Here is a 14,171-nt window from a genome sequence, read left to right as displayed (position 1 = left end):
ACGATGGGGTTGTTAATACATCAGAAATAAGTAATATAAAGGCAACAAACTGAGGGATCGCTGTGTGTTTAGGGTGCTGCTTAGAGTTTACAATTCACTTCCCGTTCAAACTTGGCGTGGCTGCTGTGAGAAGCTGGCTACCTCCTGGAGAAATCTCTCTGACTGGTCAGAGGCATAACACAAATCAGATGACTAACATCACCATTGTCATCATCAGGACCAATGGCGCACCAATAGTGAACAAAGCTCTTCAGAAATCCATTAATGTTTTCAGCACTGGACTGTACTTAATATCCAAGGCACTGATGGTATAGGAGTAAGGAAACTGGCCAGAGTGACCAGAGGGTGAGCATGACAGCTGAGCAGGGCAAAGAGTTCAGTCCAGTGTAACTCAGGGAGGTCTGTGATAACCATAAGTCGCTTTGGGTATGTGCACCAAGATAAATGAATAAAGTTGTGCTTGTACGTGAACGTGTCAACGGCTACAGAAGACATTATTAAATTCACGAGAGGAATTTGATGGGTGGGATTCAAATATCTGAAAGTGTTGCCCGATTCCCAGCGTGAAAGACGTGTAACAGGTATCAGGGCACGAAATGCTGCTGACTATCCCGTTGTGCACATGTCCAGGCAGTGAGCTGCAGTCATTGCACGCTCAGAGTTCTGAGGCAGGCGAGGGAAACCCTTTTCTCTCTGAGTTTTCTGCTTTCTCTCCTGTAATATCTTCCACTCCTCCCTCCCTCCATGGCTCGGTCACTTTCGTCCATGCTCACTCTTTTTCTCCGTCTCTCTCGGCTTTCTCTGAGCTGTGAGAGGAGAAATCAGAAGCAAAGGAGGGGGGGGGGTGTAGCTTTATCCCTCTAATAGGCATGTCTAATGCGATAGCCTGCGGGGCGGTTTTGTCTGCAGCTCAAGGTATCAGCGACAGGTCAGAAGGTAACACTCTGTTTACTCGATCGTTTCCTCCAACCATGCGCGCTGACCTGCCGCTGGGAACAGCGTTTGACTTTAGCGTGGCCCTCTGAGAGGCCCTGGACAATCCACACACATTAGCCACACTGGAGTGGGTGTGAAAAGGGGGCTTAGGTGGGGGGTCTAAGAGGTCCCCTAACAGTCCCTCCCCTGAAACTCCTGGAGGGTCCCCCATTAACTGCGTCATCAGAGTTCATTCAGGCAAACTGTAACAGTGTCTGAAGGACCATTCCCACACAAAGACACACTTCTTTACACAGTCTATAAACATGCTTCCCCCTAGCCAATTCAACGCACTGCACCCCCCCCCGCACACCCCCCAGAAAGGATGGCTTGGTGTGGGCCTCTCTCACTCAGGGGGAGGTGTCATTAGTCAGGGTTTCCAGGGCCCAAACAAAGCTAGGGTCAACTGCTAATTTATAACACGGACCTCCTTCACTTTCTGCTCCCAGGATTCCCTCAGTACAGCCACAAAGCACACACTGCACATTCCACACTATCTCTCTCTCTCTCACACACACACACACATTCACTCTCACTGCTTACTCATTTGCCTTCTCACACACTCATATACACAAACACACACACGCACGCACACACACTCTCTTCACTACTCAGTGTCACACACACAAAAAATGACTCCTAATTTTTCCTTGAAGCTCACAATAAATACAAATGAATGCACAGATCACTTACATTACTCACAGAGACAAATTCCAAACATTTACAGTCTATTTTTATTGCTCATACCAAATTTATATTGCCATTATGAAAATTCATCACTCATGTTAGCTCTTGTTAATGCATTTGCTTCATATTTAATCTTAGTAAGCATTCACAAGCACACACATAGTGTTCAAAGGCACAAACACAGCTATGCCTCTTTTTCACAAGCAAACATGCTTAGCTTTCATTTCAATGGCCCTCAGTGTCTCAGCACTGATAGGTGTTATCAGACAAGTGACAGGAAGAAACAGGTCTCCTCTCTCTCTCTCTCTCTCTCTCTCTCTCTCTCTCTCTCATACAAACCTGTATAAAAAAGGTTCTGTAAAGTGTCCCTCTGACAACTAATAACGTGACTAGTGAAATGAAGCAAGGACACAAGTCAACTTCTCAAAAACCTAAGCCATGCAAATGAAGCCATTGTGCATGACTGGAGAGAATTTTGGGAAGAATGTTAACATTCTGAAGAATGTGAGCAGTGACAACGATCTCAATGGACCATCGGAGGACCCTAAAGTGACCTTTCACCTCCAAAACTGACCACCCTCTGACTTTCTGAGCCTGTGACTTTCTCCCAGAGGTGTCAGGGTTGGATGGGGTTGCTAAGGGATTGTGGATAGTGGAGTGCGGCCAATGAGAGGTTAAGGGATTGGCTAATACGACGCATCTTCACACACTATCTCTACACCCTCTTTAAACCAGTTAAACTTCCAGGATTCACACAGAAAATGGATGAAGATCACCCACTCCGGGAGCAATTTGTCCTGACTCTTAAACAAAGGCACCGTCCCACAAATGCCTGTGAAATGTCACATGGTCACCTACTGAGGACATACACATTTCTTGGCAAAAATATACAACTAATAATAGCACTCACATATACAATATTCAATTCACATTCAGAGTACTTCATCATTAATAATGCCACATCTTCTATTCAACAATCACTTTATTATGATATAGGAACAAACTGAAAGCTGATATTACACTTGTAATACACTTTACCAGACATGACTGATACACAGGTAGCTGCCAAAATAATACTACCACAAGCTGCTAGAAAAGTTTCAATGTAGTTTTAATGTTCTGACTCTGAAATTGAACATGAACTCACTTTTGCTGGTGCTGGTAGAACATGCTGTCTCCATTTACTGCTCTGGCATCTCCTATTAGTGTCCCGCCGCACTGAGACGGCCGTGGTATGATTTACATGTCATTTTCATGCTCATCCAGTGAGCAGTCATTCCTCTGGGGATGCCAGGATCATCCTTTAATCATTTTCTCTCATTACCTCTATGATTCACCATAAGATGAAGGTGGGTGCTCAAAATGGCTTTATATCTGTTGACATTTACCTTGCTCTCAAAGGGGGCTGAGTGGACCTAAACCATTTCTGAGTGGTCACTTTCACTGAAGTTTCACTAAACATGCCCAAACAATCATTCCTCTTTCACTGGAGTCATAAGGGTCTTTTGGCCTAGCTATGAAAGTGAAAACAAGAAAGCCTGATTCCGTCTGCCCAGCCTTTTAATCTATGAGCCGAAAAGAATGGTGCTTCATTTAGTCCAGAAGCACACTTATGTGGAAGAACCAGCTTTCAGTACGCATGTGTTCTTATTTTATTCATTATTAAAATATCAGCAAGTTACTCCACTATGCTGCTACATTTTACTCAAGCCTACTTAAAAAGTTGCCGTATCTTAATAAACCGCCCTCTAATTCAATGACTCTTCTAAACAAGGTAAAGTAGTTGTTTACACTATGAGTTAAATGCTTAAGTGTTTAATAATAGCTTATTTGATTAGAATATTCACTTTATTCAAACCACTGTGTGTAACTGATCAGAAATGATCATTCGTGTCCATAAAGAGCTTTTTGGTGAAATGTATACAAAATATTGCTATTACTTTTCACAATATGGAGAGGCTCTGTGGGGGAAGTGTGAGCATGTGTTTGTGTGTGAGCGAGTGTGTGTGTGTGTGTGTGTGTGTGTGGCCCTCCCAGGGTGAGGAGGCAGGTCATTGAGTCACTGCTGATAGACACTAATACCCCTATTCACTAAACACAGGAACTGTCAGCAATACCCCTAAAGAGACACTCATTCCTATAGCCCCCAATGACAACTGATCCATTTAGCAAGTGCCTTTTTATGGCAAGAAGGCGTAAAACAGCTCCCAGTCACACTTAAAGAGTAACAACTACTGTGACAGCTACCTCCACACATCATAGCCACATCATATCCTTTAATACTGATACTGAAACCTACAGACCTCAACTACACACCACATCACATTTTCTTATACTGACACCTACAGACTACAGCCACAGACCAAATCATGTCCTCTCTCACTGACACCTATAGACTACAGCCACAGACCAAATCACATCCTCTCTCACTGATACCTACAGACTACGACCAAAGACCAAATCATATGTTCTCTCACTGACACCTACAGACTACAACCACAGACCAAATCATCTCTTCTCTCACTGATACCTACAGACTACGACCAAAGACCAAATCATATGTTCTCTCACTGACACCTACAGACTACGACCACAGACCAAATCATCTCTTCTCTCACTGACACCTACAGACAACAACCACAGACCAAATCACATCCTCTCTCACTGATGCCTACAGACTACAACCGCAGACCAAATTATATCCTCTCTCACTGATGCCTACAGACAACAACCGCAGACCAAATCATATCCTCTCTCACTGACACCTATAGACTACGACCACAGACCAAATCATATCTTCTCTCACTGATACCTACAGACTACAACCGCAGACCAAATTATATCCTCTCTCACTGATGCCTACAGACAACAACCGCAGACCAAATCATATCCTCTCTCACTGACACCTATAGACTACGACCACAGACCACATCATATCTTCTCTCACTGATACCTACAGACTACAACCACAGACCAAATCATATCCTCTCTCACTGACACCTACAGACTACAACCACAGACCAAATCATATCCTCTCTCACTGACGCCTATAGACAACAACCACAGACCAAATCATATCCTCTCTCACTGACACCTATAGACAACAGCCACAGACCAAATCATATCTTCTCTCACTGATACCTACAGACTACAACCACAGACCAAATCATATCCTCTCTCACTGACGCCTATAGACAACAACCACAGACCAAATCATATCCTCTCTCACTGACACCTATAGACAACAACCACAGACCAAATCATATCCTCTCTCACTGATGCCTACAGACAACAACCACAGACCAAATCATATCCTCTCTCACTGATGCCTACAGACAACAACCACAGACCAAATCATATCCTCTCTCACTGATGCCTACAGACAACAACCACAGACCAAATCATATCCTCTCTCACTGATGCCTACAGACTACAACCGCAGACCAAATCATATCCTCTCTCACTGATGCCTACAGACTACAACCACAGACCATTTCATTTCTTCAAATACTCTCAGCTGACACCTCCACACAACAACCACGACTATGTCATATATTTTAATACTAGCGATGGACACCTCCACATCTAACATGCCTATTCCAGTACTGTCACTGACAGTTAACTAGACCATTCTGTCAGGAATGTTACTGACAAAGACAATGGCATAGCTACAATAACAGGAGCAATGGAGACTTTCACAGTCTTTGAACAAACACTCTTACTATCTGAAACAAAGCGTCTATGACAGACAGAAATTCACTTGTGTTAAACTCACGCTCAAAAAAAAAAAAAAAAAACAATTTCCAGAGCACACTGACAAAAAAAACCTCCTTCCTTCCTTCTCTCTTTCTCTAATAAATTCATCGGGCTCTGTGGAGGATGGTGCTGTGGACATTGAGCTGTAGGGTTACAGCTGAACATGTCTATTGCCTGGAAACAGCCTCAGGGTTTTCTTTCAGCCTTTCACGCCGTTGTTCTGGGAAAAGCCGAAAGGGAAACATTTAGATTGGGGGGCTCTTTGAGACGCTCTGACAGTTGACTGATGACCGTCCGTAAAGTGACAATGAAGAGCAGCGAGGGGGGGCGGCGCGGCCCACTGCCTCCCCCTGGGAAACTAATTGGCCTGAATTGTTAACGGCGACATTATTTTTCTGCCAATCATTGCTTCTCAATGCGCCGAAAATGAGCATGAAACAAGCCTATTGAAGGAACAGAAACGTTAAATGTCTCCAATGTTGATCAAATTAACTTCAGCGTTGGGACAATAGACTATATTTGTGTGAAAATAATGAAGGGGAACAAAATGGGTCTTTTTTGCCAAGATTTCACAGTTGTAATGTAAAACTGTTCTGGCCTGAACCCGGTCAGCCCTGCTGAAAAGAGAAGCATCGCAGCAACAAATCCAAACACACAAAAGACGCTCTTTGTTTAAAAAAAAAAAAAATGATTTGCTTTCAGATGTTTGTTGAATTTTGTTACGCTCAGCCCCCCCCCCCTACATTTGCAACACTGAGTGACTAGTAAATTGTATGATCTTTGTGATCTTAAGTTAGCATATCACAAATCATACATCATGAAAAATATTTTACAATTTATGATAGCACTCGATAGCGATGGCAATAAACAGCAAATATAATTTTTGTTGTCTACTGTTAAACATTTTTAAAAATATTAGGATGCCAAATATTAGGATACCACTTTTTAAAAAAATAATAGCCAAATTTGTAATTCACAAATTAAAATGAATACATTTGAATATCTTTATTTGATACTTTTATAACACAAATTCTACTATAGTAATTTTAGAGCGAAAGAAAGTGAGAAAGTGAAACTTGGAGAGTATCAGTGGTGCTGCATTTCAAACACAGTTTTCTTTCCTCCACTGAAAAGTGGCCACACATCCTCAGGCAAGAGAGAGAGAGAGAGAGAGAGGGGGGGGGGACGACAGACAGACACAGAAAGTGAGAGAGAGAGAGAGAGAGAGAGAGAGAGAGAGAGGGAGAGAGAGAGGGAGAGAGCAAACTACCTTTTTGTTTTGGAGTGACTGAATAGAGAGAGTGTGAGGGGCTAAATGCTGTTCTCTTTAAACATTGTTCCCCAGAGGCCTTGAAGAGCTTTGGAGATAAACGGTGTTTAGCAGTTAAAAGGGACAGAGGAAAAGGCCTTATCAGATCTGTTCCCAATGGGCTGTAAGCTGTGTTATTAGCTCTTTCTGCAGATAAGCCCTGAAAAGGCCCTATGACGGAGCTCCACCAGAGAGCCCAATGCCTTACAGCTAACTCCATGGGAAGCCCACAAGCTCTCAGGTAGGTGTTAAAACCAAGCCGAGCTTGACCACTGCTGAGAGAGAGAGTGAGAGAGAGAGGGAGAGAGTGAGAGAGAGAGAGAGAGAGAGAGAGAGAGAGAGGGAGAGAGGGAGAGAGTGAAGGGGGAGGTTTACCCTCTCCATATTCTCCTTTTCCTGCTCTCTTTTTCTGGGGGAAGAGTCAGAGGGAAGGACAATGGGCTAAAAAGATGGTTCCCAACCAGCCGCTGAATGAGAACTCTGTTGGTGGTAGCGCTTCTTTCAAAAGCTGGCCAAGGCACATTGTCCTGCCTAATCGGCTCTAGAGAATGGAGTTTGCTGGTGGCTGCCAAAAGGTTAGCAGTCTTTCTGAAAGGAAAGGGCCATTATTCACTGGCTTTAACAGAGCTCAGGAGGGCTTTTGTGTGACCCCCCTCCCTCCACACTGGCGGTCCGGATCTGCACCCCAGTGGAGTGTTTCCCCAAAATAAGGAATTCAAGCGCAAGGTTCACCCCTTAGTCCTCCCGTCTTGCTAACATCATCGTCCCACCCCTGCATGGAATTCCAGCCCATTCCGGAACATTCTCCCACCTCTGTCTATTTCAAAACATGCACACACATCCAAAAAGAGGCCAAAAGCCCTGACTGTTGTCATCTTTTATTGACATGTTTGGACACGAACAGCAGAGTGGATACCTTCCTCGCCGAAGACTCAAAATCGCTCTTTTATTTATGAGAAAACTTTAAAAAATAAATCAACTTTTCCAACACAACAAAAAGTTGAGAAAATACAGAGAAAATCCTCAATGTAAGCAACTCGACGGGTCCTTTTTACATTTCATTATGATCGTAAATCCAGGTAAATTATGGCTTCATAAAAAGTGTAAAAGGTGCCATATTCTTAAAACACTTCCAATTCACTGTCCATTAAACCTACAGCATTCTTTTATCGAGTGAAAAATGAAAGAGAGAAAGAGAGAGAGAGAAAAAATACGATCTTTGAAACATAAAGAGCTGCTCGTATTTCAGCCGGTGTCAAAAGCTTGATAAAATGTGGCGGGGGTGTACGCATGCTGTTATTCCGACAGGATTTGTGGTACTCCATTCAAATTCAATCTCAGAGATTGTTATATGATGTGGCTTTCACCTGTCTAAGGAGTGTGTGTGTGTGTGCTTGAATGTGTGTTTATGTTTAAGAGCATTCACATGTGCACATGTATATGTGTATTTGACAAGCGACTGTGTTGCATATCTGTGTTGCTTGTTTGAGTGTGAGAAGGTATGTTGTGTGTCCACGTGTACATGTAGCGTGTGTATGTACAAGAGTGTGTGTGTGTGTGTGTGTGTGCGTGTGTGTGTCTCACCTGTCCAGCACATAGCCAAGTGCTTTCTGTCGTGTCCCAGAGTACACTGAGGGGCTCTTCTCCCACGCCACTAGGTTTGAGGCGTCATGGAAGAGGTGGATATTCACCAGGTCAAAGGCACTGGAAGGGGAGGGGGAGAGAGAGAGAGAGAGAGAGACAGAGAGACAAACAAGACAGACAGACAGAAGCATGTCATCATACACACAGGCAAACTCCTACACTCGCTCTCTTATGCAGCTGGAAAATACAATGGTGTAAAACCATTGTCTTTTAGAGCCAACTGCAGGGAAAAGCTCATCCATTTTTTCACCATTGTATTCTTTCCTTAAGACAACTCTTATCCCTGGTGGCTTGATGTACATCGATAAAAAGGTTCTTTTAATTACAAAGTAACCAAAACACAAAGTTACTTGGAGGATGAAACTGTCCTCAAAATACTGTCAAAGGGTGACGTATTAATGTGGTGCGCTGACTACACTTCACCTATTGGGAAGTGAGGAGAAAAGTTTTTAAATGAGCGAGACTACTCCAGTCCTGGCCTGGCCAACGAATGCTCTGATCCCTGAAATCCTATGAAGTTTACTTTGGCATTTGGGTTGAATGATGATGAAACGCTGTAAATGGAGACAGATATTCAGTCTGATCTAATCAGTTTAACAGTGACATGTCCAGGATACGGAAGATGCTCTCACAGCCTCTAAGCCAGATATTCCTCTTGTCACAATCTCTCTCTCTCTCTCTCTCTCTCTCTCTATCTCTCTCGTCTCTCCTGTCATTCTTCAGCGTTGGATCGGAGCCCTCTCCCTGTCTAGCATCATGCCTCTATTTCATTCCTCTGTTTTTAGCCTTTTTGTTCTCATGTCATCCCTCTATTAGATTACATCCCTCCTCTCCTCCCTCCATCCCTCCCTCCTCCAGCTCCCGGAGGACCAAACCTTTCTATTCATCCAGCACCGCTTCAATTGCGTGTAATGTTTTCTGTCATCTGTCATATGCAACTGCTTGCCTAATGTGATTACGCCTAATCCAATCCTGCCTTTCTCCTGTACGCTGTCCCTCCAAACAGTTCACATCCACTCCGAGGAGTTAGGCACCTCAGCCTTACGTGAGGGATTGGAAAGCAAAGCTGACACACTAGGGCAGAGGTTCAGAGTTGCATACTGGGAGCTAACTGAATGTATGGATACAACCTATGAAAATGAGCAAGCTGGAATTACTTTTTAAGGTTGTGACATTAAGAGACATTCTTACACCGGCTGGATCCGATCTAACGACACGCGTTTGACTTTATTCGTGTTTTTTTTCCCCCAATTATCTTGAATGTGAAAAAACAAACAAATATAGTCATACATTAGTGAACGTAAATAATACCAGAACTGAACTCACCAGTCCGCCAAAGCCCATCGACTCCTGATAAAGCCTTTTCTGGACCACTTGCACTGTGGTAGACAAAAAGAAAGAAAGACATGACCCTATTACATGGGCCTAGGCATGGCAAGGAAGACAAATGAGTACATTAATAGGACAGAGGAGACACCCATATCTGTCTGAATGATAATTATGTTGACGGAACAACAGGGTATAGGAAAAGTTCCATGTCAGATTTCATACAGCCAGCAGCCAGTCATTTAACTCTTGAACTGTGACCGACTTAAAAAAGAAATGTTATCCAATAACAGACTGTGAGACTGTAACTCAAAGCTTTGTTTCATGATTTTTTTTTTTTTAAGGTAGGAAATCCCTTTGGGCTTTGAAATACTATCAAAGGTTCCGTCGTAGACAGTGCTCTCTGTGAGGACCGGAATATTCGTAATATGTGTTACAGAGTCCGCAGACTTTGATATCTGATATCACATCTGCGTGCAAGATTCCTCAAGTTGCACATCTTTAGGATTTTCCTGAGTTATTTTGAAAGAGCGTTTGGCTCTCCGCATGTGTGCTTTGAACTGCTGCGTTTTATCACAATCTCCTGTAGTTTCCCTGCAAACTGCAGTCAGCTCAAACGATCAAAACAGGGCTCTAAAATTAAGCACGTACATAAACCACATGCTTCGGTCGCACAGCTTATTATTAAATGAGAGACAAATTGATGCTGTGACCGTCCTCATTTCCAACGCACAGCAGAATAAATAAATAAATATACAAGGAGGCTTTCCAGAATCTCCTAATGGGGAGTTAACTGCAGTGATGAATAAACTAATTAAGGTTCAGGTCGTATAATTACAAATTGACTAATTTTATTTAAAAACTCTGATGCAAATGAAAAGGGCTGAGGGGTATTTGATTGCATCTCACATCCCTTCAGTCTGCATTAGGACACGATTAACTGTATCCAATTCAATCACATTAGCATACCGCAACAGAATTAATCTGTGCTCTTTGGTGGGATGTATGGTACCAATTACCCCTCTCTGTCTCTCTCACACACACACACACACACACACACACACACACACACACACACACTGTGGATCACTGGTCATTATGTCTTCTTTTTAACATGTTTAGACAATATTTATAGATTAATTAACCAATGTACTTGACATATAAAAATATAGGACAAACTAAAACGTTTAAACAGAAAATGACCTCAAATGCTTTGCACGAGTTTGTATCTACTGAAAACACATGTTTTCGGAATGATCCAGGAACTCTAAATTCATTTAACTTCAAAGTTTAACTTCAAACTGACAAATACACAAACAAATTATTGGTTTAAAAAACAAAATGAGCTGCTGCTAGCTGAAATGATCCGAATAAGGCGTCGGAATGTTTTGAAGGAAAAAAAAAAAAAAATCTTACAAGCAGCAAATTGAGCAAATTTTTCACAGTAAACCAAAACATGGACATCTGAAACATAGCTATGATGTTAACTGTTCAGGAAACCGATCCTCCGACTTTAAGTTAGAAAACTTAAAACGTATGTGCCCACACTTCAAAAAGGAAGAGTGCGTTGAAGACTGCGACAAAGAGGGAAGGAAGAATGAGCGATGAAGACTGCGACGAAGAGTGAAGGGTTAGGGACATCTTTCCAAAGGACTATCAAAACTGGCATGGTCCTACCAGCATCTAATCAAACTTTAATCTAAAGAGCCATTAACTACAAACGCAGCATCACAATCCATCATTGCCTTGACAACCCACCTCTGAGCCCTTAACTTCCAGCCTCCTGACAGCTTGGGAGTATGATAGTCACATAATTATGGAATCTGCCTGAGACCCCTCACGGCATGTTCTATAAGAGAGCGACTTCATTCATCTAAACATACCCTGTCAGGCAAAAGTGATTCCCAAGACAAAGACACTCTTTTTTTTTCCCTGACAGTTAGACATTGTTGATGTGATAATATGACAACTCAGCTAGGACATGTTGGATATACTGTTCATCAACTACTCCATCTTAACGGTCAAACGCACAAACGTATGATTATCCTGTGCAACACTTCACTCACCAGGACCCATAATACCAGATACAGAAATTTCCCCCTGTTGTACAAGACCCAGAAACTTCTGACCAATAAGAACTGAAGTAAACTGATGAAAGATAAAAGCTTGGTTCTTGCTGCCTTTGACCTTAACATTGGGAATGGTCTAGTACAACTGTTGTTCAGTTCCATCAAATTTCCTCATGAAGAATCATTCTAACTGCCCCCCAAAAAAACACACACACAGAATTCACTCAATGACGCCTGACCCCTCCCCACCAAGACCTGGACTGCCCAGCTGAGAGCCAGAGCAGATGGAGGTGGATGTAGTCTGTAAAGGTCAGGAGGTTGGAGGTGAGATAGATTGACCTTCCATGAGCGATGATGTCTTCCAGCCAATGACAGTGACGAAGAGGAGTCCAGGCTGGGTCGTTGTGGCTACCAGCCATGTTCGGTGACCAATATGAAAGCGACCGAGAGGAAGACGGGGCGAAAAGCCCATTGAAAGGACGTTTGGATCAGAACGAATGAAAGCGGCAGTCCATAATCTCCTCGTCTGCCGACCATTGGACGTTCTTTCTTCTCACCTCTATCAAATGTCACACACGTCATGCGGGGCTTGGGCAAACGGTTTAGGGGAACACTTCCAGAACATTCTTAGCCACTGACCTTTCTGGCACCGCACTTGAACGACCCCCTCACCCCACCCCCACATAAATAACAGGGCAGCTTGCTGAAGATGTTTGGGGGGGGTGGGGGGGCTTCCCTGACTGGGTCTGAAATGCACTGTGAGTAATAAGTAATATTCACAACTGGTGATTGATTGGCTGAGGCACAAAAGCCCATCCATTTATCTTTCCTCCATCATCCACGCTCAAGAGAAAGGGTCATAACAAACAAGAGAACAACTCCACCAGCCAGAGTGCATGTATATATGTGTGTGTGTGTGTGTGTGTGTGTGTGCGCGCGCGTTGTGAGACAGCATAAAGAACCACAGGGCCCAGGCATCACAAAGGGGCAATAATTGTAGACATTCTCAATTCAATCATCTAAAATATTCAAAACCTAACAGCTGTGGAACACCCCGTAATACCATCAACTCTCTGAAATATCAGTGTGTTTGGAGAAAAAAAACTAGGTGAAATCCTTACGAAGACACACTGTATTACTACAGCAACGGCATACTCAATAAGTCATAACATCATAACGTAGATGATCGTATTCATCCTTTGAGAAGAATTTGTCCTGTTCACAGTTGGAATTAAAACAATCAAAGCCATGTCACTTCCCAAATGTTTTTGAAAGTGAATGCTGCAGATTTGTGAAGTGTGTTGTGGGTTTTATAATGTAATATCCAGCTGGACAAAATGGAATTGCTGCTGTGTCCAAAGACGCTGACCTTTCGAACTTGATAGTGAGTTGTTCTTTCAACCCTTCAAAACTCCGGGCTTAAAGCAGACATTCATAAGGGCATAGCAAGCCTGTTATACATAAATAAATAATAACAAATGTAATAAATGAACAGAGGACGGAGGCTGCAGCTAAAAGGATTGACGACAGAGAGCGAAAACGACAGCTAGCCAAATCCATCACCACGACCTTTCAGAGGAAATGTGGCCCCATGTTTGGTCTAGTTCCTCCTCATTCAGTTTTCCAATTAATATTGTTCCTTTGCTTGGCTACCACTTAAAGCCATAACTCACAGCTGAGGGAGAGCAGGGCCCTGCTGTGCTTTGCATACAGTGAAGGTGTGGCATCTGTGTAATCGTATACAGCTTATTTAAGGGGAATCAGGGTCAGAGAAAGCAAGAGGAAATCCTGGTAGCTTTACAAGGGGACTGGATGGACCCATAGATAAACATATAGCATGGGACACAAATGTTATGAACTGCCTGAGATACACAAAGACGCACATAATCTCACTGACTCACATGAACAGAAAGAAACACACACACCTAATTGTATTTACATACAAATCACAGCCAATAATAGTTCATTATTAGACTATAAAGTGCAGACAAAGAACTCACAGATCCATTTTTAGTCCCCCTAGTTTAGGAACAGTCAAGTACACGAGCACACACACACACACACTCACATTCACTCACACACACACATACTCACACACTCGCACACAAGGACATGTGACATTTTTTCCTTGTTGTACTGCTAGTAAAGCTCCGCGGCTGTCACTTGAACATACGGCACTTCCCCTGCAATGATGTCATCAGCTTGTGACAGAGTGACAGCATATTAATGGCACCCTGATCAGACAGAATACAAACAGAGAAACAGAGACATCCATCTCTCTCCCTCTGGCTCTCATCCTCTCTCCCTCTAAGTCTATATTAAGACAGTCTGAATCCCAAACCACCCTTCTACAGCTATGGACTGAATCTAGTCAAAACACAGGGAGCTGTCAACAGTGTAATTTC

The 14,171-nt window shown here is 43.0% G+C and overlaps 1 protein-coding gene across 1 annotated transcript in view; it reads right to left on the bottom strand.

The window, feature by feature from the left end:
• inpp5a (inositol polyphosphate-5-phosphatase A) overlaps positions 1 to 14,171 on the bottom strand; it is a 113,701-nt gene that overhangs the window by 37,442 nt on the left and 62,088 nt on the right. Inside the window, exons 7-8 of the mRNA XM_030771387.1 lie at positions 9,698 to 9,750; positions 8,312 to 8,431 (exon numbers count right to left, since the gene is read on the bottom strand). Of these exons, the coding sequence (XP_030627247.1) occupies positions 8,312 to 8,431; positions 9,698 to 9,750 (173 nt within the window). The remainder of the gene's footprint in view (positions 1 to 8,311; positions 8,432 to 9,697; positions 9,751 to 14,171) is intronic.

This window comes from Chanos chanos, chromosome 4 (assembly GCF_902362185.1).
Source record: "Chanos chanos chromosome 4, fChaCha1.1, whole genome shotgun sequence".
Lineage (NCBI taxonomy): Eukaryota > Metazoa > Chordata > Actinopteri > Gonorynchiformes > Chanidae > Chanos > Chanos chanos.
Note: the sequence above shows the minus strand (reverse complement) of the source record. Positions and strands in the feature narration are given on the sequence as shown.